The sequence below is a fragment of the Ochotona princeps genome, chromosome 16 (assembly GCF_030435755.1).
Source record: "Ochotona princeps isolate mOchPri1 chromosome 16, mOchPri1.hap1, whole genome shotgun sequence".
In the NCBI taxonomy this organism is placed as follows: domain Eukaryota; kingdom Metazoa; phylum Chordata; class Mammalia; order Lagomorpha; family Ochotonidae; genus Ochotona; species Ochotona princeps.
This window is the reverse complement of record NC_080847.1, coordinates 45643064-45666492: the sequence shown is the minus strand read 5'-3', so window position 1 is coordinate 45666492 and position 23429 is coordinate 45643064. Positions and strand designations below refer to the sequence as shown.

The 23429-nt window shown below is 51.9% G+C and overlaps 1 protein-coding gene across 4 annotated transcripts in view; it reads left to right on the top strand.

The window, feature by feature from the left end:
• Nucleotides 1-52: 52 nt before the first annotated feature.
• The window catches only part of ANKRD27 (ankyrin repeat domain 27), a 40133-nt gene continuing 16756 nt past the window's right edge, over nt 53-23429 (top strand). For 3 of the 4 annotated variants that reach the window (XM_058674487.1, XM_058674489.1, XM_058674490.1), the window contains exons 1-12: nt 59-164; nt 12063-12194; nt 14969-15079; nt 16881-17037; nt 17255-17409; nt 17846-17905; nt 17997-18050; nt 18148-18213; nt 18296-18372; nt 18962-19083; nt 20007-20085; nt 20926-21058. In XM_058674487.1, the coding sequence (XP_058530470.1) occupies nt 12093-12194; nt 14969-15079; nt 16881-17037; nt 17255-17409; nt 17846-17905; nt 17997-18050; nt 18148-18213; nt 18296-18372; nt 18962-19083; nt 20007-20085; nt 20926-21058 (1116 nt within the window). In that variant the 5' untranslated portion in view covers nt 59-164; nt 12063-12092. Of the gene's footprint in view, nt 176-12062; nt 12195-14968; nt 15080-16880; nt 17038-17254; nt 17410-17845; nt 17906-17996; nt 18051-18147; nt 18214-18295; nt 18373-18961; nt 19084-20006; nt 20086-20925; nt 21059-23429 lie in introns of all 4 variants that reach the window. The other variant, XM_058674488.1, reaches the window with a different exon arrangement.

Genomic DNA, 23429 nt, shown 5'->3' with positions numbered 1-23429 from the left:
TCGGCCGCTCATTGGGCTTGTCCAGGGCAAGGCTCCGCCCAACGGCGGAGCTGGGGGTGGGCTGTGGCGCCCAGCGGCCGCGCCTGGGTGGTGGGCGCTGAGATCCGAGCTGGGTCCCCGGGAGCTGCAGCCCCAGTCCCGACGTGGGCTGGCAGTGAAACTATGTAGGTTTTAAGTAAGTGTCGTCCCGCGCCTCTCCTCTCCCCGGGTCTGCTGCGCTCCGGGCCTGGAGGCCCGGCGAGGCTGCGGAGGGGGAGGGGTTCTCTCCTTCCGTGGCGGGCGCCCCAAGCTGGGCCACTGCTGGCCCCTCGCCCCGTGGGCCACCCCGTACGCCTCTCTCCTGTCGGCCCTGGCCGCCGTGGGGCGCGCTCTGCCCACTCTGCCCCGCGCATGTGTGGCCAGGGGTCGGCGTCAGGAATGCACCCTCTTCTGAGCCCCGCGACTCCGGACGGGTGGACGGTCCGACGGGCTGGGTGGGTGCCAGCCCCCCGAGCTCCGGCGTGAGGGGCTGTGGGTGTGGCTGGCGCCCTGAGTCTCCCCTGCGGTTTCCTGGAGGCCGGCGGCCGGGGCGGAGGGGCGGCTTGGGGGAGGGTGCGTTTTGGGGCCTCACGCGGGGTTTGGTTGTGGTCCCCAGGGGTGATGGAGGTTCGCGGCGGAAGGGGGAATAAGCCCTGCTTGCCTGAAGCGGGATGGGGGAGGGTCTCCTGGTGTCCCGTGGCGAAAATGAATGCAGGAAAACTCTTGAACACCCGGAGGTGTTCCGGACTCCATCTGTTGGGTTTGTTCGTTGAAAAGGCATTTACTGCCCAGCTGTGCGCCAGCCTGGTGGTGCCTTTCTGGCCAGCCTTCAAAGTGTGCCCTTTGAGCACGGGTGGTCCGACCTAATTGAGGGTTCAGGATATTTGGGGACCTGAGAGAGGAGTATGGGCAGGCAAGTTAAGGTGCACACGGGCCGGAACTTCCCAGGCTTATGGGTTTTATTGGTGCGGGAGGACTCTGATACACGCAGAGTGGAGCTGTGGTTGCGTCTAGGGCGTGGTGTTGGCACACTGGCGTACAGGGCTCGCTGCTGTTGGTTGTTTGTCCTTTAACCAGTATATCGAACAGCTTGAGGACATTCTCCTTGGAAGGAGGGTCTCAGGCACCCATGGGTGTCATGGGTATTTAGCAGGGGAGCTTTGGGGGCAGAAGGTGATATGGCTATAGAGTGAACAGAGGCTGGATATGAGAGTCTGGGCACTAAGCAGCCAGAGTGAAGGTTGTGCTGCCCTGGGGTGTGTGTGTTGCGGGGGTGGGGACCCTTTGAAGGGTGCTGCACACATCAGTGTTGGAAAGATGACTTTGATGTGTTTTCTGTGTGGGCAGGTGCCATCAAATGGGAACCCTGTGGGCCTTGGAGGGAGGAGACGCCACATGGGAGTGGGAGCTTGTGAGCAGCGCTAGTGGCAGGGGAGCCCTCCGTGCTGCTTAGTTGCCATATGTATCCCCACCTTCAGCTCAGCGTCCAGCCCTAGCTTGTTGTTGGCCTTGCTGGCGTCTGGCTCCCGCCTAGGCTCAAGGTCTCAAGCGTGCCTGCTTGTGGCTGCCAGATTGCATCGCCCTGGTGAAGTCGGCTGCTGGCTCTCTTTGCTGATGTTTCTGTGACCTCTGCTCTATTGGGACTGTGCTGTGTTGATCGGTCGCCAGCGTTGGGCAGGTGTCCAGCAGCTCCATCCGCTCCCTGGAGGAGCTGGAGGAATATGGCTGTGTCACGACCGGCCTGGTCCAGAGCAGTCCCAACCTGATATGTTCTGAGGTTGATTCTCACTGCCAGAGATGCTGAGGAGTGAGCTTGGCGCTCCTGCCTTGTGCTCAGGACACGGGTGGAGACTTGGGTGCCTGGTGATGTCACTTGCAGCTTCAGGAGCTGGGTGGGCGGGTGGGTGGCATTCTAAAGGATGGTGGCATTCCTGTATACTTTCTGCTCCTTCTCTTAACCCTGTACATTCCAGCTGCTGCAGTGTGGGCCCAGGTCTGAGTACCTAACTTTGTTTAGGCTTTTTGCACTTGACTGCTGTCTAAGCTTAGACACGCTAGATGTAGCCAGTGGATTTCCTGCCTCTTGAAGATATGATCACTGCATGGGAGCTTAAGTTCCTCTTTTTTTTTCTTTTAAAGATTTATTTATTTTTATTTTAAAGGCAGATTTTACAGAGAAGGAGAGACTGAGACTAATCTTCCATGTGGTGATTCACTCCCCAAGTGGCTACCATGGCCAGAGCTGAGCTGATCCAAAGCCAGGAGCCAGGAGCCAGGAGCTTCTTCAGGGTCTCTCCTGTGGGTTCAGGGCCAAGGCTTTGAGCCATCCCTCACTGCTTTTCCAGGTCACAAGCAGGGAGCTGGATTGGAAGTAGAGTAGCCGAGACGTGAACCAGGGCGCATATGGGCTGCCAGCACCGCAGGTGGAAGATGAACTTGGTGCGCCATTGCACTGGGCCCTCGAGCTTGCTCTTAACACCCTCACTAAAATGTGGCCGAGATCCTGTTCTGGTGATAGGCCAGAAGGACTGCAGTAACTCTCAGAGCATATGTTACATTGCTAAATTGCTTCCGTTGCTATTGACGAAAGAGAATGGAAACTTTTCCTGTTCTTTGCTACCTCGTCTTCTGAATCACAAATGAAAACCAACTGGAGAATCTTGCTCGTCCGTGGGCAGGCATGAGTTTGGGCCGGGGGCCCTGGAAGGCTGGGAGCAGCTGTGGCGGTGATGGTTCTGCAGGGAGTGCAGTCCAGCGGGCTCAGGCCTGCCCGTACTGGGTTCTGCTCAGCCTGAGGCTGCCCGCTGTCAGAATTCCTGACCCTAGGGCCTGTGTGGGCAAGCAGGACGGTTGGAGACCACAAAACTATAAGTATGCGTGGCACCTCCAGAAATGCTCAACCGAAACGGGAGATCTCTCCTGGCACCCCTGTTCAGAATGACTCACCTCTGCGGGCGTTTGGTGTCTTCACTTGCACTGGATTTTCTGCCATTCCTTCCTCTAGGCCCAGGCAGAGCTGGGGTTTTTGTTAGGGTAGTATCAATATTTTTTTGTATGCTGTTTTGAAATAGTAAATTCATTTTGACAAGGAAACTTGTCAGGATATTCAAGATATTTTAGCCTGTGATAAGATTCAGCTCTTGACCCGGAGCAGTAGCCTAGCGACTAAAGTCCTCGCCTTGCGTGCACCGGGGCTCCCATATGGGCAGTGTTCTAATCCCGGTGACCCACTTCCCATCCAGCTCCCTGCCTGTGGCCTGGGAAAGCAGTCGAGGACGGCCCAAGCCTTGGGACCCTGCACTTGGGAGACCCAGAAGAAGCTCCTGACTCCTGGCTTCAGACTGGCACAGCTTCAGCCATTGTGGCTGCTTGGGGAGTATGCCTGACTTTTTTTTTTTTTTTAAAGATTTTATTATTATTGGAAAGCCGGATATACACAGAGGAGGAGAGACAGAGAGGAAGATCTTCCATCCGATGTTTCACTCCCCAAGTGAGCCGCAACGGGCCGGTGCTGCGCCGATCCGATGCCGGGAACCAGGAACCTCTTCCAGGTCTCCCATGCGGGTGCAGGGTCCCAATGCTTTGGACCGTCCTCGACTGCCTTCCCAGGCCACAAGCAGGGAGCTGGATGGGAAGTGGAGCTGCTGGTATTAGAACTGGCACCCATATGGGATCCCGGGGCATTCAAGGCGAGGACTTTAGCCGCTAGGCCACGCCGCCGGGCCCAAGTATGCCTGACTTTTCAACAACAACAACAACAACAAATCTTTAAAAAAAAAAAAAAAGAGTGAAAAGACAACTGATAGAATGGAAGAAAATATTAAAAAAAAAAAAAAGGATTCAGCTCGGGCGTTGCACACCCTGGTGCTGTGTGAGCCTTTTGTTAGCATAGCACCAGGTGGGAAGGATGGTGTGGTCCTGGACACAGCTCTTCGAACCCCTCCTGGATGGAAGGTGCCATTGCTGCTAACCAGGAACCTGAAAGGCCAAGAGAAGCCAGTGGGCCCTGTGTGGGTGCAGCAGCAACTCAGAGCTGGGGCATGGGAATCTGCATGGCTGGAGAATGTGGCCCTCCCTTCCCCTGCAATTTTCCCTCTGCCTGGACTTTTTTAAAGCTATATTTATTTATTTTTATTAGAAAGGCAGATCAGATTTACAGAGAGAAGGAGAGACTAGAGAGAAAAATCTTCCATCCACTGGTTCACTCTCCAAATGGCCGCAACAGCTAGGACTGAGCTGATCCAGAGGCAGACGCTTGGAGCTTCTTTCCAGGTCTCTGTGGGTGCAGGGGTCCAAACAAGCACTTGGACCACCCTCCACTGCTTTCCTATGTCATAAGCGGGGAGGTGGATCAGAAGTGGATAAGCCAGGAACTCGAACCAGCAACTCACATGGGGTGCCAGCGCTGCAGGTGGAGGATTAGCCTGGTAGGCCACAGCACCAGCCCCTTGCTTAGATTCTTAGTACATCCCTAAACTCATGAGCTGTAGCCAGAAAGTTTGCCCTGAGGTCTTGTATGCCGACACAGAAGGGGTGTGCACCTTCCGAGCTGCTGGGAGTGCCTCCCCAAGCCTGCACTGCCCCCACTTCTGGGCTGTTCCTCTCTCTCTCTCTCTCAATCTCAATCTCAATCTCTCTCTCTCCTGAGTTTCTCAGTCTCGGAGGTGGCCATGCTGCCATTGTGCCAGCCACTTGTCTGAAGAGCAGGCGGCGTCCTTCTTTCCCGGCTTTAGCCTGACCGTGCCTGTACATCCTGTTTCCCCCCCCCGTGAGTTTTGATCAAAGCACTGTACTGTAATGCTGCGCCACAGAGAGACAGCTTTGTCAGGATTCAAGAAATACTTTGTTTCCTGGTGTGACTCTGTCCTAACCAAGTTGCCTTGTTGGCGGCCGTTGTTCTGTTGGGGACTCAGAAAAGGATCACCTGGGCCCTGGTAGTAGCTCAATGCAGCTACCCGAATCATGGCTCAGCTGTCCCTGGGACCTGCATCATGCTTGGATCTTCTTCCTAAAAGGATTTGCAAGGAGCTCGGGGGGCCTTCTTCAGGCAGTGCCCTCCCACCTCGGAAACGGGGGGTCTTAGCTGAGATGGGTCTGGCTGTACCAAGGGGAATTGGGTGCGGGCCTTTATGGCTGGCTGTCATGTGGACTTACCCATTAGGGAAATAAAGTTTGCCTCTGGTCCATCTATGGCTCTCTCCCAGGCATATTTATTTGACATGATCAGTGGATAATAGTTGCTAAAGGGATGAGTTTAAGAATACATTCTGGGGGCCCAGCACAATGGCCCAGTGACTACATTCTTCCCTTGCATGTGCCAGGATCCTGTATAGGCACCAGTTCATGTCCCAGCTGCTCTACTTCCCATCCAGCTTCCTGGTTGTAGCCTGAGAAAGCAGAGGAGGGTGGCCCAAAGCCTTGGGGGCACTTGTGGAAGTCCAGGAGGAAGCCCTTGGTTCCTGGCTTTGGATTGGCTCAGCTCCAGCCATTGTAGTTGCCTGGAGAGCGAACCAGCAGATGGAAGATCTTTCTGTCTCTCCTCTCTGTAAATCTGCCTTTCCAATTAAAAGAAATAAATATTTGAAAAGAATACATTCTGGAGTCCATGTGACAGCTGACCCTTAGTTTGTTCATCTGTGACATCATGAGGCTAACAGTGTTGGCTGAAAATAATTTTTGTGAGGTTTAAAATAGATTGAAGGTATGTGGGAGTTATCACGGAGCTGGAGCTCAGAGCAGGAGTGCTCCCGAACGCTGCTTTGAGCAGTATGCTCGAGGGTTAGAATATGTAACAACATTACATATGCTGTTCTAGTGTGGCCTCAAGGAGGCGTTACACAATGACACAGGGATACAATTTTTCAGTTATTATTCTTCAGGTTCATCATATATCAAGGATCTGTTTGCTCAGTGTTCTTCAATGCTAGTTTTCTTTCCAAAATTATTTATTTCCATCTTATTTGGGAGGCAGCGAAAGAGAAACAAAATCCATCCATTGGTTAACTACCCAGGTGGCCATAATAGCCAGGCTGACAGGGCCCTGAGGGACATCCAAGTTTTTCAAGTGGGTGGCAAGGATGTGCACCTGCTTCCTCCAGGGTGGGAAACTGGATCAGAAGTGGAAGCGCTGGGAGTCCAAACAGCACTCTAACATGAGATGGGGATTTTCCAAGCAGCGACCTCAGGCTGCTGTACCAATGCTTTCTCCTAATTCCTCATTTCAGTGAAGAGAGACGGTTTCAGGCTCAAGTTCAGAACCTGTGGGAGGGAATAGTATCTAGCCAGGTTTGAAGTAACATCAATTATCACTATCTTCATTAACGACAACAACAAGTTCATTTCCCTCTACTTGAAAGGCACAACAGAAAGAAAAGATGAGAGAAGTAGTTAGATATATCTCCTATCTGCTGATTCACTTCCCAAATGTTTGTGCTAGAGCCAGGCTGAAGCCAGGAACCTGAAATTCCATCTGGGTCTCCCACAGGAGGCAAGGGCCCAGGTCCTAGAACTGTCATCTGGTGTCTCCCAGGATGTCTCAGCAGGAAGTTGGATTGGAAACAGTGGCTCATACATGGGGTATGAGTATCCCAAGCAGTTACCTAAGCTGCTGTAGCATAACACCCATCCCTGTTTTTATAATTTTAGACTTTCAGGCAATCTTCTGTGGTACTGTCAGCCTGTTTAACGGCAGTAGACATTTAAAGGAAAAAGTCAGACACTAACAACAGAACCTCTGTGTCTACGCATTGCTCAGAGGTGCCTGGTCAGAGCGGGCTCTTGCACCACCTGAGAGCTGCTTACCAAGCTGTATGCCCTGGCGCAGGACTGCATCCGTAAAACAGAGGGTTTCCACTTTCTGATTCTCATGGAGATACCAAGTGGGTAGGAGTAACTGTGCATTGTGTATGTGATATGGCAGACGTGGTGATGATGGTATACAGCAACCCTCTTGGGAACCCTGGAAGTGGAGACAGGCTGAAATGTGCATCGAGGTGCCTAGAGAGGTGCAATGGCAAGATTAGGGCTGTCATCTCCTTTCTGTTGCCTCTGTGATGGATGGGAAAAAACCATACTACTGTATGTGGTCAGAGGAACAGGCCAGGGACAACAGATGATCAACCACGAGATGTTTTTATAGTATACAAAGCATCTATTCTTATTAAACAGCTGTAGATCAATTTATTTGAAAATCGCAGAGTGGCAGAGAGAATTCTATGTTCCCTCTGCTGGTTCACTCCCCAAATGGTCACAGTGGCCAGGGCTGGACCAGGCTGAAGCCAATAGGCTGGAACTCTATCTGGGTCTTCCACGTGGGTTGCAGGGGCCCAGAGACTTGGCTATCTCATTGCTTTTCCAGGTGCATTAGCAGGGAGTGGGATCTGAAGTGGAGCAGCCTGGGTTTAAATGAGCCAGCAACCAATAGTTTCCACAAGGGTGACAAACATTGAGTCAGGGTTCACAGATCTTTTGATCACAGATAACTTCTGGGCAGATTTCTCAGAGGGCATGGGTCTGATAGTAACAGTAGGTATACCTTCCACACTGATTTTTATTTGTAAAGTGCAACTTTCGTGTAAGTCCATTTTGCTGCAGCAACTGTTTCAGGGTTTTTTTTTAAGCATCCTACCTACACAACAGAAGCAAAATCAATACAGAACACATAAATTAAAAAAAATTCATGTGATCTCTGATCTTTAACAGCAGGACATGGAAAAGACCTACTTAGAGAGACATACCGTGCTATGGATAGGATAACTTGTTGTAAAGATGTTGACCCTCCAGTCTAGTGAAATTCCAACGAGAATTCAAGTCTGATTCTAATTCCTTATAAAAATGTAGGAATAATCTGACAGTTGCATAGTATGGGGGAAGGGAGGAGGATTTCTCTATGAGCTTTGATCAAGGCTAATTATAAGACTTAGTCATATAAAGTAATGTGGTCCAACCCTGCTCTGTTCAGTGTCTTAGTCACTAGCTACTACCGAGTATTTGAAGTGAATTGTGGTGTGCTGTTGGACTAGGGTCTAGCTTGGATGTGTGAGTATCACATCCAAGTACCTGGATTTGATTCCTGGCTCTGCTGTGGTTCCCAACTCCAACTTCCTTCTGCTGCAGACCCTGGGAGTCAGTGGCGATGTCTGTAGTGATTGTGCCACCACCCCCCCCCCCCCCCGCCCACAGGAGAACTGGTTGAGCTCCTGCGTCCTGACTTAATGCACCAGCTGTCGTGGGCATCTGAGTGAACTCTGGATGGAAACTCTGTGTTGGTCTCTCCATCTCTCTCTGCCTTTCAAATATACAAAAAGTGCCGTGCACATAAAATGCCAAACTTGGCAGGGATAAAAAAAAAATAGATTGTAAAATGCCATAATGTAAAAACAGTGATTGCATGTTGAAATAAAGTTTGGATATGTTAATGTAAATTATTGAAATCAATTTCATCTTTTTTTAATGTCACTGGAAAATGAAAAACCACATATATAGTTGTATGCAATACATGTAATTATGTTTCCTACATATTCCTGTGCTGGCCCAGACCACTGAAATACCCGAACCCCAACCATGCAAAAGAGACGTGGCAGCATGGAATCTTAGCAAAGGTAGCATTGGGTTATCAGCCAGTGTGGAAGGGATAACATGTCCATATGGAAAAAATTAGATGCTCAATCTACTACTTATGCAGAAATGAAATCCTGATTGATTTGAAGATCTGGATTTGGAAAACTGGAAGAATTTTAGAAGTTAGCAGAGACTGTTTATGGCTTTGGAGTTGAAAAGAATGTGGGTCCAGATTGCTTTTGCTACATAACCAGCCCAAATCTTAGTGGTGTAAAGCTGCTGCAATTTGTTATTTCTCCCATTGTGTGAATTTCCCACACGGGTCTTCTACTGGCCCCACCTGGGATTTCCAATGTGACTGGTGTCTTGCTGACAAATTAGCTATGCTACTGTGTGGTCTGGGCCTCCCCCATCCTCTTCCATCACCTGAACAACTTCCAGCTTGGCAGGGTCAGGTGCTGAGGCAGCAGCTGTGGAGTCTGCAGAACCTCTGGAGGCTGCTGGGCTTCTTGAGGTTGATGAAATGGGTCACAGGGCTGGCTCGGGGGAGGGTCGTGGGGGGCAGACTGCAGGAGTTGGGGAAGTCACCTTGCAAAGGAGGAGGGAGAGTTGGGACGGAGAAAGGAGGAGTAGGCATGACTGTCCAAGATCGAAAAGGCCAAGATTGATAAGTGGAGCTAGGTTAAATGCTAAAGTATCTATTTCTGAAAACATTGGAAAAATGAAACAATTGATAGACTGGGAAGGTGTTTTTGCAACATATTTTTGTATCCAGAAACACCAAAATGTATATCCATCACAAGAGAAGGACCAACAGCCCAGTTGAAAGTCAGGCAAAAGACATAATTAAAGCAATTTGTAGACTTAAATAGATGATGTTCAGCTTCATCTAATTTTTGTTTCTCTGATTTCATTATCAGAGAAATGAATGTTAGGAACAGGGAGATGCCGCTGTAGGCTCACAGATGGTCGTGGTCCAGTGGTCCAGGCTGCTGCAGTGAAGTGCCACGAACCCAGTGGCTTGTCATTGACAGAAATGAATGACCTACTGTTCTAGAAGCGAGAAGCTTAAGGTTAGGAGTCGAGCTGCCGCAGACTTGCCTGCCGAGGGCCTGCTGTCTGCTTCAGAGCTGTCGTGTCTCATTTCTTTCTTAAAATTTTAGTTTCTATTTTATTTGAAAATTAGAGTAACACAAGATAGAAATCTCTCATGCACTGGTTTACTCCCCCCCAAACACCTGCCACAGCTAAGGCTGGACCAGGATGAGGCCAGGAGCTCTGAACTGCATCTGCGTCTCTCACACGGGTGGCAGGGGCCCAGGTACCGGGACATCACCTGTTATCTTCCAGGGTGTGTATTAACAGGTAACTGAATCCAGAAGCAGTGGATCAGGTGCTCCCACTGGGGATGCTAGCAACCATCCCATCACCCATTGTGTAAAGTACCTGCCTGTGGACGGGGTTTGTCAGGGGAAGCCCTTTTGCAAAGGTGGGCATCCCATTCACGAGAGGTCTGTCCTCCTAACCTGTGATGCCCTGAAGGCGTCACCTGGTGGGGGTGGGCGAGGGAAGCTTTCAGCACCAGAGCTTACCAATGGAAGTGAAGAGTTGGATGACACCAAGAAGTGTGGGTGAAGATGTGATATGAAGAAAGGGGCACGCTCAGTCACTTTGCAGGGGTGGAAGGCAACCCAGCTCTGCCAGTGTCTGCTGCAGTGGCAAGCGAACACATCCTTCAGCATTCTCCTGGGGCATGCTGTGGGATGCTGCTAAGAACAGGTGTAAGGCTGGAAGGATGTTCCTCGTACCATTGCTGTAATACAAGGAAGGTGGGACTCAAATATAGGATGTTGGATAAATCATCACAGCTTCACGGGGCTGCACAGGAAACAGTGAGTGAGAGCTGGATGGAATGTGAAAAGGGACTGTTGACCGAGAAGGATGTGTTCCAGAACAATTAGCATGTAGTTATGGTGTAATACAATGTAGGTAAATGCCGAGGCTCACACAACAATACTTAATGTTTGTGACTAAGTGTGAAAGAAATAGATACCTGGGCAGAAGGGTTGTGAGTGCCTTTGAAAGGGGGAGGAGAGGATGGGGTCAGAGAGAGAGGGATGTGGCAGCGTGTGTGTGTGTGTGTGTGTGTGTGTGTGCATGCCTGTCTATTGTTGTGCTGTGCGGTACAGTGAGTTCTGTGGTCAGTTGAGACATCTGCATCCCAGGCCAGAGTGCCTGGGATTGAGTCCCAACTCTGCTTCCAATCCAGCTTCCCATTAATGTTCAACCTGGGTAGCAATGGGTCCCTGCCACCCACTTGAGAGCCCTAGATGGAGTTCCTGACTCCTGCATTTGGTCTTGCCCAGCCCTGGCTGTTGCCGGCATCTGGGGAGTGAACCAGCAGATCAATGATCTTTGTTTCTGTCGCTCTGCCTTTAAAATGAATAGGGGCCGGCATTGTGGCCTCCACCTGTGGTGCCTACGTCCCACAAGGGCACTAACTTGAGACCCGGCTGTTCTATTTCTAATCCAGCTCCCTGCTAATGTAGCTGGAAAAGCAGTAGAAGATGACTCATGTGCTTGGGGCCACTGTACCTGTGTGGCAGACCTGGATGAGGCTCCTGGCTTCTGCCTTCAGTCTGGTTTAGCTGTGGCCGTTGTGGCCATCTGGGGAGTGAACCAGTGGAAGCAATTTCTCTCTTTCTGTTTCTCTGTCCTTAAATGTAGCATAAAATAGAATAGTCTTTAAAAACAGAATTGACAAAGTGCTGTGATTTGGTAATTCTTTTTCTTTTTTTATTAGAAAGTTAGATGTACAGAGAGGAGGAGAAACAGAGAGGGAGATCTTCCATCCATTTATTCACTCCCCAAGCGGCTGCAGTGGGCACAGCTGCACCGATCCAAAGCCAGGAACCTGGAGCCTCTTCCAGGTCTGCCATGCAGGTGCAGAGTCCCAAGGCCTTGGGCTGTCCGCAACTGCTTTCCCAGGCCATAGGCAGGAAGCTGGATGTGAAGTGGAGCAGTGGGGATGTGAACCAGTGCCCATACAGGATCCTGGTGCATACAGGCGAGGACTTTAACCACCTGGCTACTGTGTTGGGCTTGATTTGGTAATTCTGTATGGGTAGGTTTGCATTATTACTTAGTTCTTTTTCATGTGCTTAAACTGTTTGAGCAAAGATACAGGGAGCATCTTTAGCACATCACAGTTTGGCCATGGAGTATATTATAAAAATGGCCATTTATACTTTGGTTATGAATTGCGCCTTAACAAGAATTTCTGACTTCAATGTACACATCATTTAATGAACATATAGATCATTCCGGCATTGGTGAATTAAGTATGATAGTGTCTGATGGCACGTTAAGGCTGGAGCAGAATGACAGGTGTTGAAGACGCCTTTTGAAAGTTGCTAGGTGGAGACTTGCATGTGTCCTGGACATCTGAAGGTGCTCATTCTCTGCCCTGCCCTCCTCCATCCCAGGAAGCGCGCTTTGACCCACCTGCAGCCCCTATGGCTCTGTATGATGAAGATCTCCTGAAAAACCCTTTCTACCTGGCTCTTCAGAAGTGGCGGCCGGACCTGTGCAGCAAGGTGGCCCAGGCCCACGGCACTGTAAGCATCCTGGTCCCGAGGGTGGTTGGTTCCTGGGCGTGGGTGTGGATGTGGGTGAGGCCAGAAGTTTGGAGTGGGGGAGGTTTCCAGGGAGCCCCCCAGCTCAGGTGTGAATGAACAACAAGACACCAGGAACTCCTCTAGAAGCCTGCTGGGCCTGCTATCCCAGCGTCACCCTCTTCTGGGCCCTTCTATGGAGTGCCCCACAGGCCACTGCGTTCTCAGGGTGCCCGTGTCAGTCTCTCACTGGTTGATGGACTGTCAGGGCTCCTAGGGCAGTGATGGTAGTTGATCCTATCTGCCATGTTCCTCCACATGAGTCCATTGGAAGCAGGGAGCGTATGGCATGTCAGTCTATAGCTCTGATGAACGTCTCAGGAAAGAACTGGGAGAGAGGACACAGCCACGGAAGCTTCTGGGGGTGGTTAGGCCGTGGGCGTGGGAGAAGCAGAAAGGAGGTATTAGCCATCCTGCTGTGTGGAAAGAGGGCAGGCCCCTTGGGGCGGGTCTTCCCGGTTCTTGGGTTGGTGGAGTTGGCACGAGCTCCTGGGGATGTGTGTGTACTGGGTGCGTTTTATTGGCCGTGGCCCCCTGCTTGCTTTCTTGGGCGCTTTCCGCTTCTCGTCTCCTGTTTGTGTTTCCCCTCCCACGCTGTGGCGTGACTCTGCTCAGGTATACCAGGTGTCCAGGATGTGAATGCAACGAGAAGTCAGGAAGAGTCAGGGTAGCACAGGTTGCCAACGGGGTCTGGCTGCCCCTCTGGGAAACCAGAACCAAGCTTCCCTCGTCTCTGCTACAGAGGCCTGGTTTAAAGGCCCTTGGCAGCTGTCAGGATTAGTTCTGGGACTTATATGTTTGTTTCAGACTTTTTTTTTTTACTTTGGACTTTATAAGTCATCATGTTCATTGAAAATAAAACATTTGAGAGGCACTTTGTGAGATTCTGGGGGCTCCACGCATGTGTGGGGAACACAGTGTTCCTTTAGGGAACCCTGGAAACTGCTTCTAGGCCCGAGGATCAAGTGGGTCAGATGTCTGTCTGTATCTGTTGTTCTGCTTCCCTGTGCTGCTGGGCATTTGGGAGGACGGGGTCTTGATTAGCCACCTTAGCTCCAGCCAGTCCCCCCTGGCATGTGGGCTGCTGTCTCCACAGCCGGGCAGGGTAGAGGGTAGGAGGAATGGGGGCTGTCACCGGTGTGCCTCTGCTTCCTGTGCAGGTGCGAACACCATCCCAGCATTCCAGAGTTGTGAACTGTGATGGCTTTGCAAACACAGCAGTTGTTTTTGGAGCGCCTGAGACCTGGAGCTTCCTACTTGTCTGTTTCCTCAAGCTGAATGCTTTTTAGTATTTTTACCCTTTTTGAGTCATGAAATCTTAGCTCTGGGAAGAGCCTTACCTCTGTGCTTCCTGCTTGAATCAGCCGCTTCCCTGGTAGCCACCTAATGTTGACTTGACCTTGGCCAGGCCACAGCCCTCAGCTTGCCCTGCTTTGGGAAATCAAGGGGGAAGAGACCACCTGTGACATGAGGGCGTGTCCTAGCGTGTTGCTGCTCCTGCCTCACACTCATATGTGTGCCAGGCATTCCCCTGTGACACAAGCAGGAACCAAGGACCAATGACAGGCTGCGGTGGGAAATTGTGAGACAGGCGTGATACCACCCGGGCCATCTGCTTCTGGAGCTTTGCCCTGGCTTCCCTAGGAGGTGGCTCGCTGAAGGGTGTTCTTGCTGAGCGTCTTCCTTGGCGGCACATGTAATCCAGAAGAATCCTCTTACAGTGTTTGAGTCCTAGCAGGTGCACCACTGGTCAGGATGCATGTGTCCCACATAGGAGTGCCTGTGTGGGCTCGGCTCCAAGCTCCGAGCCCTGACTCCAGCTTGCTGCTGAAGCAGTTCTTAGGAGGTGGGGCTGATGGCTGAAGCGTTTGTATTGCTACCACTCACCTGGACTGAGTTTTCAACTCCTGGCTGTTTAGGAATTTGGGGGAATGGAGCCTTGGATCAGAGTGCTTACTGCCTCTCAAAAAAAATATGACGTAAATAACTAAAATTTAAAAAGGGAAAGAATCCCTGAGCTGAGTGGGGAGCTCCATGTGCTTGTGGTTGGCTGGGGCCAAGAGCTCCCCTGGTAGCCAGACTCCTCCCTCCTGCTGTGCTGTGCTGGGCAGCAGGGTGCTGCTCTGTGTTTAGTTTTGCACATTCTGGACTGAACCTGCTCCACGACCGGAGTTGGGCACCCTGAGACATTTCTGGTGGGTGTGGCAGCCTGTGCTCGGGACCTTGGTCTCCAGCACCCATTGCATCATCGCAAACTAGAATCATAGCAAGGCTGAAAGCAGAGGGGGTGTAGTAAGATCAGAGTGACGCTGTCTTCAGCTGCCAGTGTTTTTCTCTCTCGGGAGGTGGGATTAAGTGTGACCACCCCATTTCCCCTTCCTGGACTTCTTCCTGTGTGTTTGGTCCTGGGAAGTGGGCCGTTGCCCACAGTAGGACATGGAGAGAGGTAGAGGCGGTGGTGGTGCTGGAGTCCAGGAGGACCCGGCACTCCCCAGGTCCGAAGATGGTCCTGGACTGTGTAGTCCCTGTCCAACCCCTGCCTGGTGTGGGGAGTGTCTGCTTCTGTCACAGCGCTCATGGACCCAGTCTTAGTGGCTGTGGGTGCATTAGCCAGTGATGCCGGGCGACTCTGAGCCTGTGTGTCCTCCTGGAGACAGGCGGTTCTGCAGAAGCTTGAGTGGGGCCCGTCTCCTGATCTCCCTGTTGATTTCCTCCAGGTGCTGGTACCCTGCAAAGGCAGCCTGACAAGCAGCATTCAGTCCACGTGTCAGTTCGAGTCCTATGTCTTGGTTCCAGTGGATGATCATTTTCAGACCTTAAATGGAAAGGTATTCAACTCTGGAGGGACCAGCCAGTATCATTTGCTCAGCGTTTGGGGTTAGGGAGGAGGATCCTGAACCCAGTTTCCCAGCCTTCCATGTCTGCACTCTTACAGGGTAACTGGTAACATGCCCCCATGCATATACACACACAGCAGCCTGTGGAACGGCTGGAGGGGCTCCTGCCTTGGAGAAAGGGGAGCTGTTAATGGCTTGACGTCCCAGGGTGACGCCTTGGTGTCCAGAGGGGTCAGCATCCCGCTTGGCCCATGGGGTAGGAGTGCTTGCCATGCCAGGGAAAGTTTGTTGAGTTTTAAGTGAGCATCAGGAATGGCTATCTTCTTAAGAAAAGGGGGGGTTATTTATTTTAATTTCAAGAGCAGGTTAGATTTATGGAAAGAAGGAGAGACAGAGAGAGAAAGATCTTCTATCTGCCTGTTCACTCCCCAGATGGCCCCAGTGGCCAGAGCTGAGCTGATCTCAAGAAGCCAGGAGCTTCCTCTGAGTCTCTCATACAGGCACAGTGTCCCAAGGCTTTGAGCCGTCCTTTACTACTTTCCCAGGCCACAAGCAGGAAGCTGGATGGGAAGTGAAGTAGCCAGGACGTGAAGCTGTGCCCATATTGGATCCTGGCGCTTGTAAGGGGAGGATTTAGCCACTGAACCATCACACCAGGCCCAGAAATGGTTATTTTTAAAGAGCTTTTTATTCTAATTAATTCATTTAAATAATTTAATCAGCACATTATTTTTCAATCTGTGGAATCTAGGAAACTTGGTGCACCCCTCCCCAATGCCAGTCAAGGTCAGCCATTTTGCATTTGTCTGTCTTCATCTGTTCTCCACCTACACCCACAGGGTTCTCAGTCTTTCTCTATACCCAAGGCAGTTCTGCATATCCTTTTATTATTGTTGAAACACTTATTTATTTGAAAGACTTGCAGAAACAAGGAGAGACAGAGAGAAGGAGAGGGACAGAGGTCTTCCATATGTTGGTTTTACTCCAAGATGGTCACAGCAGCTGGCGCTGGACCAGGCTGGGAGCTGGGAGCTGGGAGCTCCTTCCCATGTGGATGCAGGGGCCCTGCTGCTTTCCCAGGCTCCTTAGCAGAGAGCTGGATCAAAAGCGGAGCATCCAGCACTCATGTGGGATGCCACCATCACAGGCAGCACTTGACCCACATGTCCTTGGGGGAACCCAGCTGTGCTGCCCTCCTACCTGGGATTTTGGCTGTGATTTAGGCCCATGACTTGGCAGCTGAGGCTGGTGGGCATGATGGGGGAAAGCTGCAGTGTGGGGCTCCCAGAAGGTCTGTTCCTGGGTAGGGAGAGATCAGCAGGTGTTTTCCTGCCCAGAACTTGCTTGCTCATCATAGCTATCTGTCACTTGGCAGCTAGTTCTCGCCTGACCCGGATACCCTATCTACAGAGAAAAGAGTAGTCCGACTCGTGGTGGCTGGGCCGTCCCAGCCAGGGCTGAGTGAGCCGGGCGCAGGGCGGCAGGGCTCGGGGAGGCTAGCCTGTGTGTTCTCCAGCCCCTCCCTCAGCACAGAGGCTTCCCCATTGATGACTGCGTCAGACAGGAGAGTCTGTGTGGCTCCCCCCCGAAGGGTACAGGATTTCCTCTAGTGGAGGAACAGCCCTGGTGCTTTTTCCCTTGTGGTAATTGAGTATCACAAAAAACAAAGCAGGGGAGTGTTTGTGTGCCCAGCCAGAGTCACACTGTGGGGGAGAACGGGGGTGATCTGGGAGGGGCTCTGTGGTCATGACCCCCGGCCGCTGGTGCAGTGGTGGTTGGTTTTTGTTTGCAGGAAGTCTTCATACAAGGGAACAGGATCAAGCTAGGAGCTGGCTTTGCCTGCCTTCTCGCAGTGCCCATTCTCTTTGAAGAAACTTTCTACAATGAGAAGGAAGAAAGTTTCAGCATCTTGTGTATAGCGCATCCCTTGGAAAAGAGAGAGAGCACAGGTAGGAAACGTGGGTTTGTGGATCTTTCTCCTGGCATAAGAATTAAAAAGCTAAGCGTCTCAGGCTGTCCTCTTGTTAGAGGACGCTGTCTGACCATCAGCCCGTTGCCCTCTCTGCCCTCCGGCCTGGGAGGATGAGGCCCTGGAATCTGTGAGAGGAGGACCAGGATGGGCCACGTACCCCCTCCCGGCCCCGACCCTGCATCTCTCTGTTTCAGAAGAGCCTTCGACGCCCTCAGATCCCTTCTCCCTGAAAACCATCGAGGATGTGCGAGAGTTTCTGGGAAGACACTCGGAGAAGTTTGACCGGAGCGTGGCATCCTTCCACCGTGCCTTCCGCGAGTGTGAGAGGAAGAGCCTCCGTCAACACATAGTCAGTAGCTCGCGTGGTGCTGTGCGGGGCACACCCTGTCTCTCGCTCTGCACTTGATCTTAGCCAAAGGGCCGAGAAGCGATTCTTCTCTTGCTCTGAACCTGCCCTTGGGTGCCACCTCCACAGCTTGGAAACTCAGCTTCATGGGTTTTTCTGGAATGACAAGTGTGGCCTAAACCACTCTCGAAAAATTTGAACTCTGTGAAGTCTAAAAACAAGTAGTATTGTCATCCGTGTTAACCCTCGGGTAAAGGCATGCTGACTTTTAACACATGTATGCCTTAGAAATGTATATTTAAAAAACAAGTCATCACATAACTGACTCAGTGAAGCTTGCATGAGCCCCTGAAAGCTGGTTGTCCGGGAAGTGCGTTGGGTGTGATGCCGAGCCAAGGGTTCGTAAGGTGACACTCCCCGCCTCTGCTCTGTTCCACAGGACTCGGTGAATGCTCTCTACACCAAATGCCTCCAGCAGCTCCTGCGGGACTCCCACCTGGTGAGTGCACACAGCACCTCCTGCCCAGAGAGGGTGGTGGCATGCCTATCTGCAGGTCCAGGTCCCCTAAATCTGCTTCTCTTGCCTGCAGAAAACACTTGCAAAGCAGGAGGCCCAAATGAACCTGATGAAGCAGGCGGTGGAGGTGAGAAGGGGAGGGCAGCCGCAGCCACACAGCCCTTTGTGGACCCACGTCCCCCTCTCTGCCCCTTTGACCTTGGGCTCTGATGCTGCTTTTGCAGATGTATGTCCACCATGAGATTTACGACCTCATCTTTAAGTATGTGGGAACCATGGAGGCAAGTGAGGTAGGTGCTCAGCGCAGGGCGGAAGCCTCCCCTTTGTACTCCTGGATGCGAAGTTTGAAGCCTCGTTGAAATCTGTTGTCAGGATGCCGCCTTTAACAAAATCACAAGAAGCCTTCAAGACCTTCAGCAGAAAGACATCGGTGTGAAACCTGAGTTCAGGTAAAGGGTGCACTCGGAGCCTGGGGCACCGTCTGCGTCCTCGCGGCATGCCAACGGGACCCTGCTGGTGTTGACGGCACAGTGTGGTCACTCACGGGCGCAGAGGGAGGGCTGCTGTTTGCCATCCTCTCCTGCACCTGTGTACCAGCATGCCAGCTGCGTGGGAGCTGAAGGGCATGGATTTTGTGCAGCCGGTCTGCACGTGGGCACCTAACCCACCCAGCTAGGGTGTGAGAGTAGGATGTGGCTCCCTCCCTGCCATGCAGGCACCCACCCTCCTGTTCACTTACCTTTCCCTTGGGGTGCACTGATGTCTCCAGAGGCAGTCCCTCTGAAGCTAAGTACTTCTGTTCACTCTAGATTTCTAGCATAGCTCTGTTACCTAGCAGCCTAGATGGAGTTTCAAGCTCCCCTGGTGTTTTTTGTTTGTTTGTTTGTTTGTTTTCCTTGAGTCCAATGACTTCCTGGTACCTGTTTTGTCTGTTAAGTACTATTACTGTTACAAGGAGCGCTATGACTCAAGGTGTGCCCTCAGATCCAGGAAGAAGGGCCCCCCAGCCACCTTCTGAAGTTGTCCCTTTCCACACAGCTTCAATATCCCTCGTGCCAAGAGGGAGCTGGTACAGCTGAACAGGTGCACCTCCCCGCAGCAGAAGCTCATGTGCTTGCGCAAGGTGGTGCAGCTCATCACGCAGTCCCCCAGCCAGAGAGGTAGGTGTTGGGGCCAGGGCTGCCCACACCGTCCTGAGAAGTTCTGTAGATGGGGCTATATTCAGTGCATTCCTGTGTGGGTGTCCCAGAGTCTGTTCTGGTTGGGCCTGTGCTTACAAACTTTGTGGAGGCGGGGTTAGGAGAGAGCTAGATCAGGCATGGTTAGGGTAGGAGGAGAGTGGGGGAGACGCAGCCTCAGCCATGAGCCATGCAGGTGACAGAGGGCAGAGAAAGCTCACTGCTTGCTGTTGCCAGTGTAAAAAGTACAACAGGTTGATTAAGAAGCAAGCCTGGTAAGGATAAGGCTTTCTGTGTGTGTGGAAGGAGGGTGACCCTTGCGCTGTGAGAGAGGAGCACAGGCGTGTGGGTGGCAGGGGCTTGCGTGACTGTGGGTGATGGTGAGGTCCCAGCCCGTCCCTGCAGAGGTGCACAGTAAGCTCCATGACAGCCTCGGGCAGGGAGCCTGCTGGCTTGCTGGGGGCGGTAGGGAGGGGGGAACATTTCCAGTTCCCTCTTTGGTATTTGCATTTTTTTAAACCCAGGAATAGGTTATTTAAAACTTCAGACTAGAAAAAAAATTTTTAATAGAATGAAGCTCCACTTGGTCTTGAGAGTCTACCGGGTGACCTCCAGGAGCCAGGGCATTGGGTGATGGCGCTGGGCACAGTCGCATGTGTGTCCACAGTCACCATGTGCCCAGGCTCCCCGCAGCTGCCTGGGCAGCCTGCAGTTTAGTTACCTGTCTCTGGTACACGTTCCTAAGCTGTGGGCGTTCTCTGACCTGCCTTCAGGACACTGTGCAGGAAGTGGTCTGGGGTGTGGTGATCTGACTGGAGCATGGTCTCTGTGGGTTGAGTGGTCATGCACTTGCCAGTCCTCTTGAGTCTCATGATTGACTTTGAACTTGCATTTCCTTCTTGCAGTTAACTTGGAGACCATGTGTGCTGATGACCTGCTGTCAGTCCTATTGTATTTGCTTGTGAAAACAGACATCCCTAACTGGTAACGTGGCTTCTGATTCTGTTTTTTTTTTTTTTTTTTAATGCTGTTTTGAAATGGCTGTACTGTGCCACAGCAGCTTTAGCACAGTTCTACCATGAGCCTCCTTTTAAAAAAATTATTTACTTTTATTTGAAAGGCAGATTTTTTTTTAATATAGAAAAGGAGAGATGGAAACAGAGAGCTTCCATTGGCTGGTTCATTTTCCAAATGACTAGGCTGGTCAGGAACCAGGAGCTTCTTCCAGGTCTCCCATGTGGTTGCAGGGGCCCCTTGGGCCATCTTTTGCAGGGAGCTTGATGGGAAGTGGAACAGCCAGGACTCCAATTGGCACCCATATGGCATGCTGGCACCATAGGCAGAGGTTTAACGTACTATACCACAGTGCTGCCCCGATAAGCTGCCTTTATTTGTGCACCTTTTAGGAGCCACATGCTGGGCCTCGGCCTCCCTGCCCTCATCCTGCAGAGAGAGAGGCTGGCTTTCCACTTACAGATGGCAGAACTGAGGCCCAGCGGGCATGCCCTTCTCATTCCAGGTCACACACCTGGTTGGTGGCTGAGCAGGAATTTGACTCCAGTTCCATCTGATCCAGAATCTATCCTCTCTCCACAGGAACCCACAGCTTGCATTTGAGCAGTCAGCTCTTTACACACTAGGCTGCACTGGGGAAGTAATAGGTAGTACATTCGTTCTCCTAATTGCACATACTCTGCATAGAGATGGATGTGCCAGCACCCCAGGTGAACAGGTGTTAGATCCATTGCTCACACTCCTAGCATTGTTTTGGCAGGAGTGCTGGTTGGTATCCAACAGTGCAACTTTACTTCTTGCTTTTGTTAGGATGGCGAATCTGAGTTACATCAAAAACTTCCGATTCAGCAGCTCAGCCAAAGATGAGTTGGGGTACTGCTTGACCTCGGTGGAGGCCGCTATCGAGTACATCCGGCAAGGGAGCCTCTCCACCAAGCCGCCCGTGAGCTGCACCCCTGCCCTGCCCCCGGGACAGGGTTCTGGGCTTGGTGCATGGGGATGGGGTTCCCAGATGGTCTCCCCTACAGCGAGGGCCACTCTCAGCTGTGTGAGGGCTGTGTGCCTGAAAGACCATGTGACCAACCGAACAGTGAGCCTCCCAGTAGACTGAGAAAAGCAATGGGTTGTCCCTAGGGTTTGCACCATCAGTACGCTGCGTCATGAAGCCCCTGGGGGGTCGGGTTCAGAATGGGGCTTTCTTGATGAAGACAAGCCTGAAGTGACTGATGGTTCACTGGTGCAGGTGTAGGGGTGAGGTGGCTGCGTGGTTGCTCTCCTGGCTGTTGGGTTGCTGAGCTTTGGCCAGAGGAGGTGACTGCGTTTTGCTGTGACATGTGAGGTCTTCAGGCGAGTGTGCCTTGCTGGCATCCTTTACTACATCACCAGCTTATGAAGTTGCAGTGACAATGACAAATCACTGCATCAGCTTGGTAGCCAGGGATGGCTTGGTAACGTTTTGCTATGCCTTTTTTTCACTGTGTACACAGATGTTCTTTCCAGAGTTCAGGATCGTGCTGCACCTGTTGGCACGTAACCTGACAGCATCACAGGGCTTTATGAAGAATTCAGACCTGTTGTCTGGGGTCTGGGTTGATTCCTGGCTCACTCACAGGGGCCATCCGCTCTCTGGTGTGCTTGCCTTGTCTGTTGTCGTGACTCAAGTGAAGTCACTGTCATTCTGGCATGTGTGCGTATGTAGGCCTGCCTCTACCTGACACCTGTGTGCAGACACAGAATTGTCGTTCGTGTCTGCAGGTGGGGAGGAAGGGTTCTTAGAGCAAATTGTTTTCTGTGAGGTTCTGAGGACCTGTGCTGCCCTTGGCGTATCTGAGGTAGTTTTCCATGGTAATCCCCACCCGTGTTCCTTCCCTACAGTGGGTCTGATCAGTCACTATCTTTCTGGCTCTTGTACCCTGCAGTGGAGTTGGGGTGCTCCTTGTTGGGGTGTGGGCCAGGTCCCTTGTCACCTGGTGGGAGGTGTCCACCCCTACCCTGTTGTCCCCCGTAGCACGGCTGTCCTACCTGCTTTCTTTCTGTGACACTCTAGCAAGGTGTGACCATGGTCATTTTGTCATTTCCATGGATTTTCTGAGGGATCGTTGCATCAGAAGCCCCCATGTGACACTCCAGCACCCCTGCTTGTGCCTGTGGTATCCCCTCGCTGGGCCTTACTGTTTCTGGACTCCCTGGTGTTTCCTGTCAAGAAGCCTCCAGGCATGGTATTTAGCTGGGACGGGCCAGTAGAGTCGAGAGACCCCTCTTGTCTGGGCTGCCTGGCCCTGGCCTGTCCTGGTTGCAGAACAGCTGAGTCTGTTGGATGTCAAGCCGAGGTATGGGTTGTCATTGTGATCCATTGAAGTCCATGCCTTGCACGTTACAGGGGATGAGCTCACTCTCCCCATCTGTTACTGACAGAGTGTATCTCGTGGTCTTGGGCAATGCCAGGGTGTGCTCACAGGCTCCTCTTGGGTGGGCAAGTCCCCTTTGAGAGGGCATGAAGCCTGTGCTGGGCATTGGTTTTGCTCCCTAGAGAAAGATCCCGCATGGCCAGCAAGGATTTTGGGAAGCGTCAGAAAGTTGGGTCAGGTTAGGTTTCACTGTGGACTGTGTGCTGTAGCTGCACCGGACACGTGGTCAGACCTGAGCTGACGGAATAACTTCCTTGCAGCCCATTCCTGGATGAAAACCTCAACCTTCTGAGACCAGTGGGTTGACCTCTGGGTAGGGGACACGGGGGCCTTTCCTGCCTTCCTGCTGTGGACAAATGACCTCTGTCCCTTCCCAGGTGGGCCCTTTCTCATAGCTCCATCTTCCCTGGAGACTCAGCCCCTCTGCTTGTCTGCCTACCCTTCCCAGGGTCCCAGCAAGGTGAGGCAGAAAGCCTGGCTTTACTCATCTCTGGTATTCATCCAGCCCTAAGCTGCTCAATTGTAAACCACAGACAGACTGCAAATGCTTTAATACAGCCTGGGATGGGGACAGCTCTCCATGGGTGGGGTGCTGCTCCTTGTTGGACTAACCGGGGTACTGGTCAGAGGCTCCCTATTGGCAGTGGCCCCCAGGGATGGCCCACTTCCCCCTCCCAACCTCCAACCGAGGAGTTGTTGGCTCTATGACCAAGCTCCAAGCCTGTACAGAGATGTGGTGCCCCAGTTTTGTCAAGTTCCTCTGGCAACAGCTTCAGCTGGGGAAAAAATTCCCTTTTCGCCCCCGATCAAGGTTCTTTTTCTGGAAGTTATTCTGTGACTCGGTCCTTTAGCTGCAGTGCTGGAATGAGCATTGAGGTGTCCTGGTCATTCATTGAGCACTTGTAG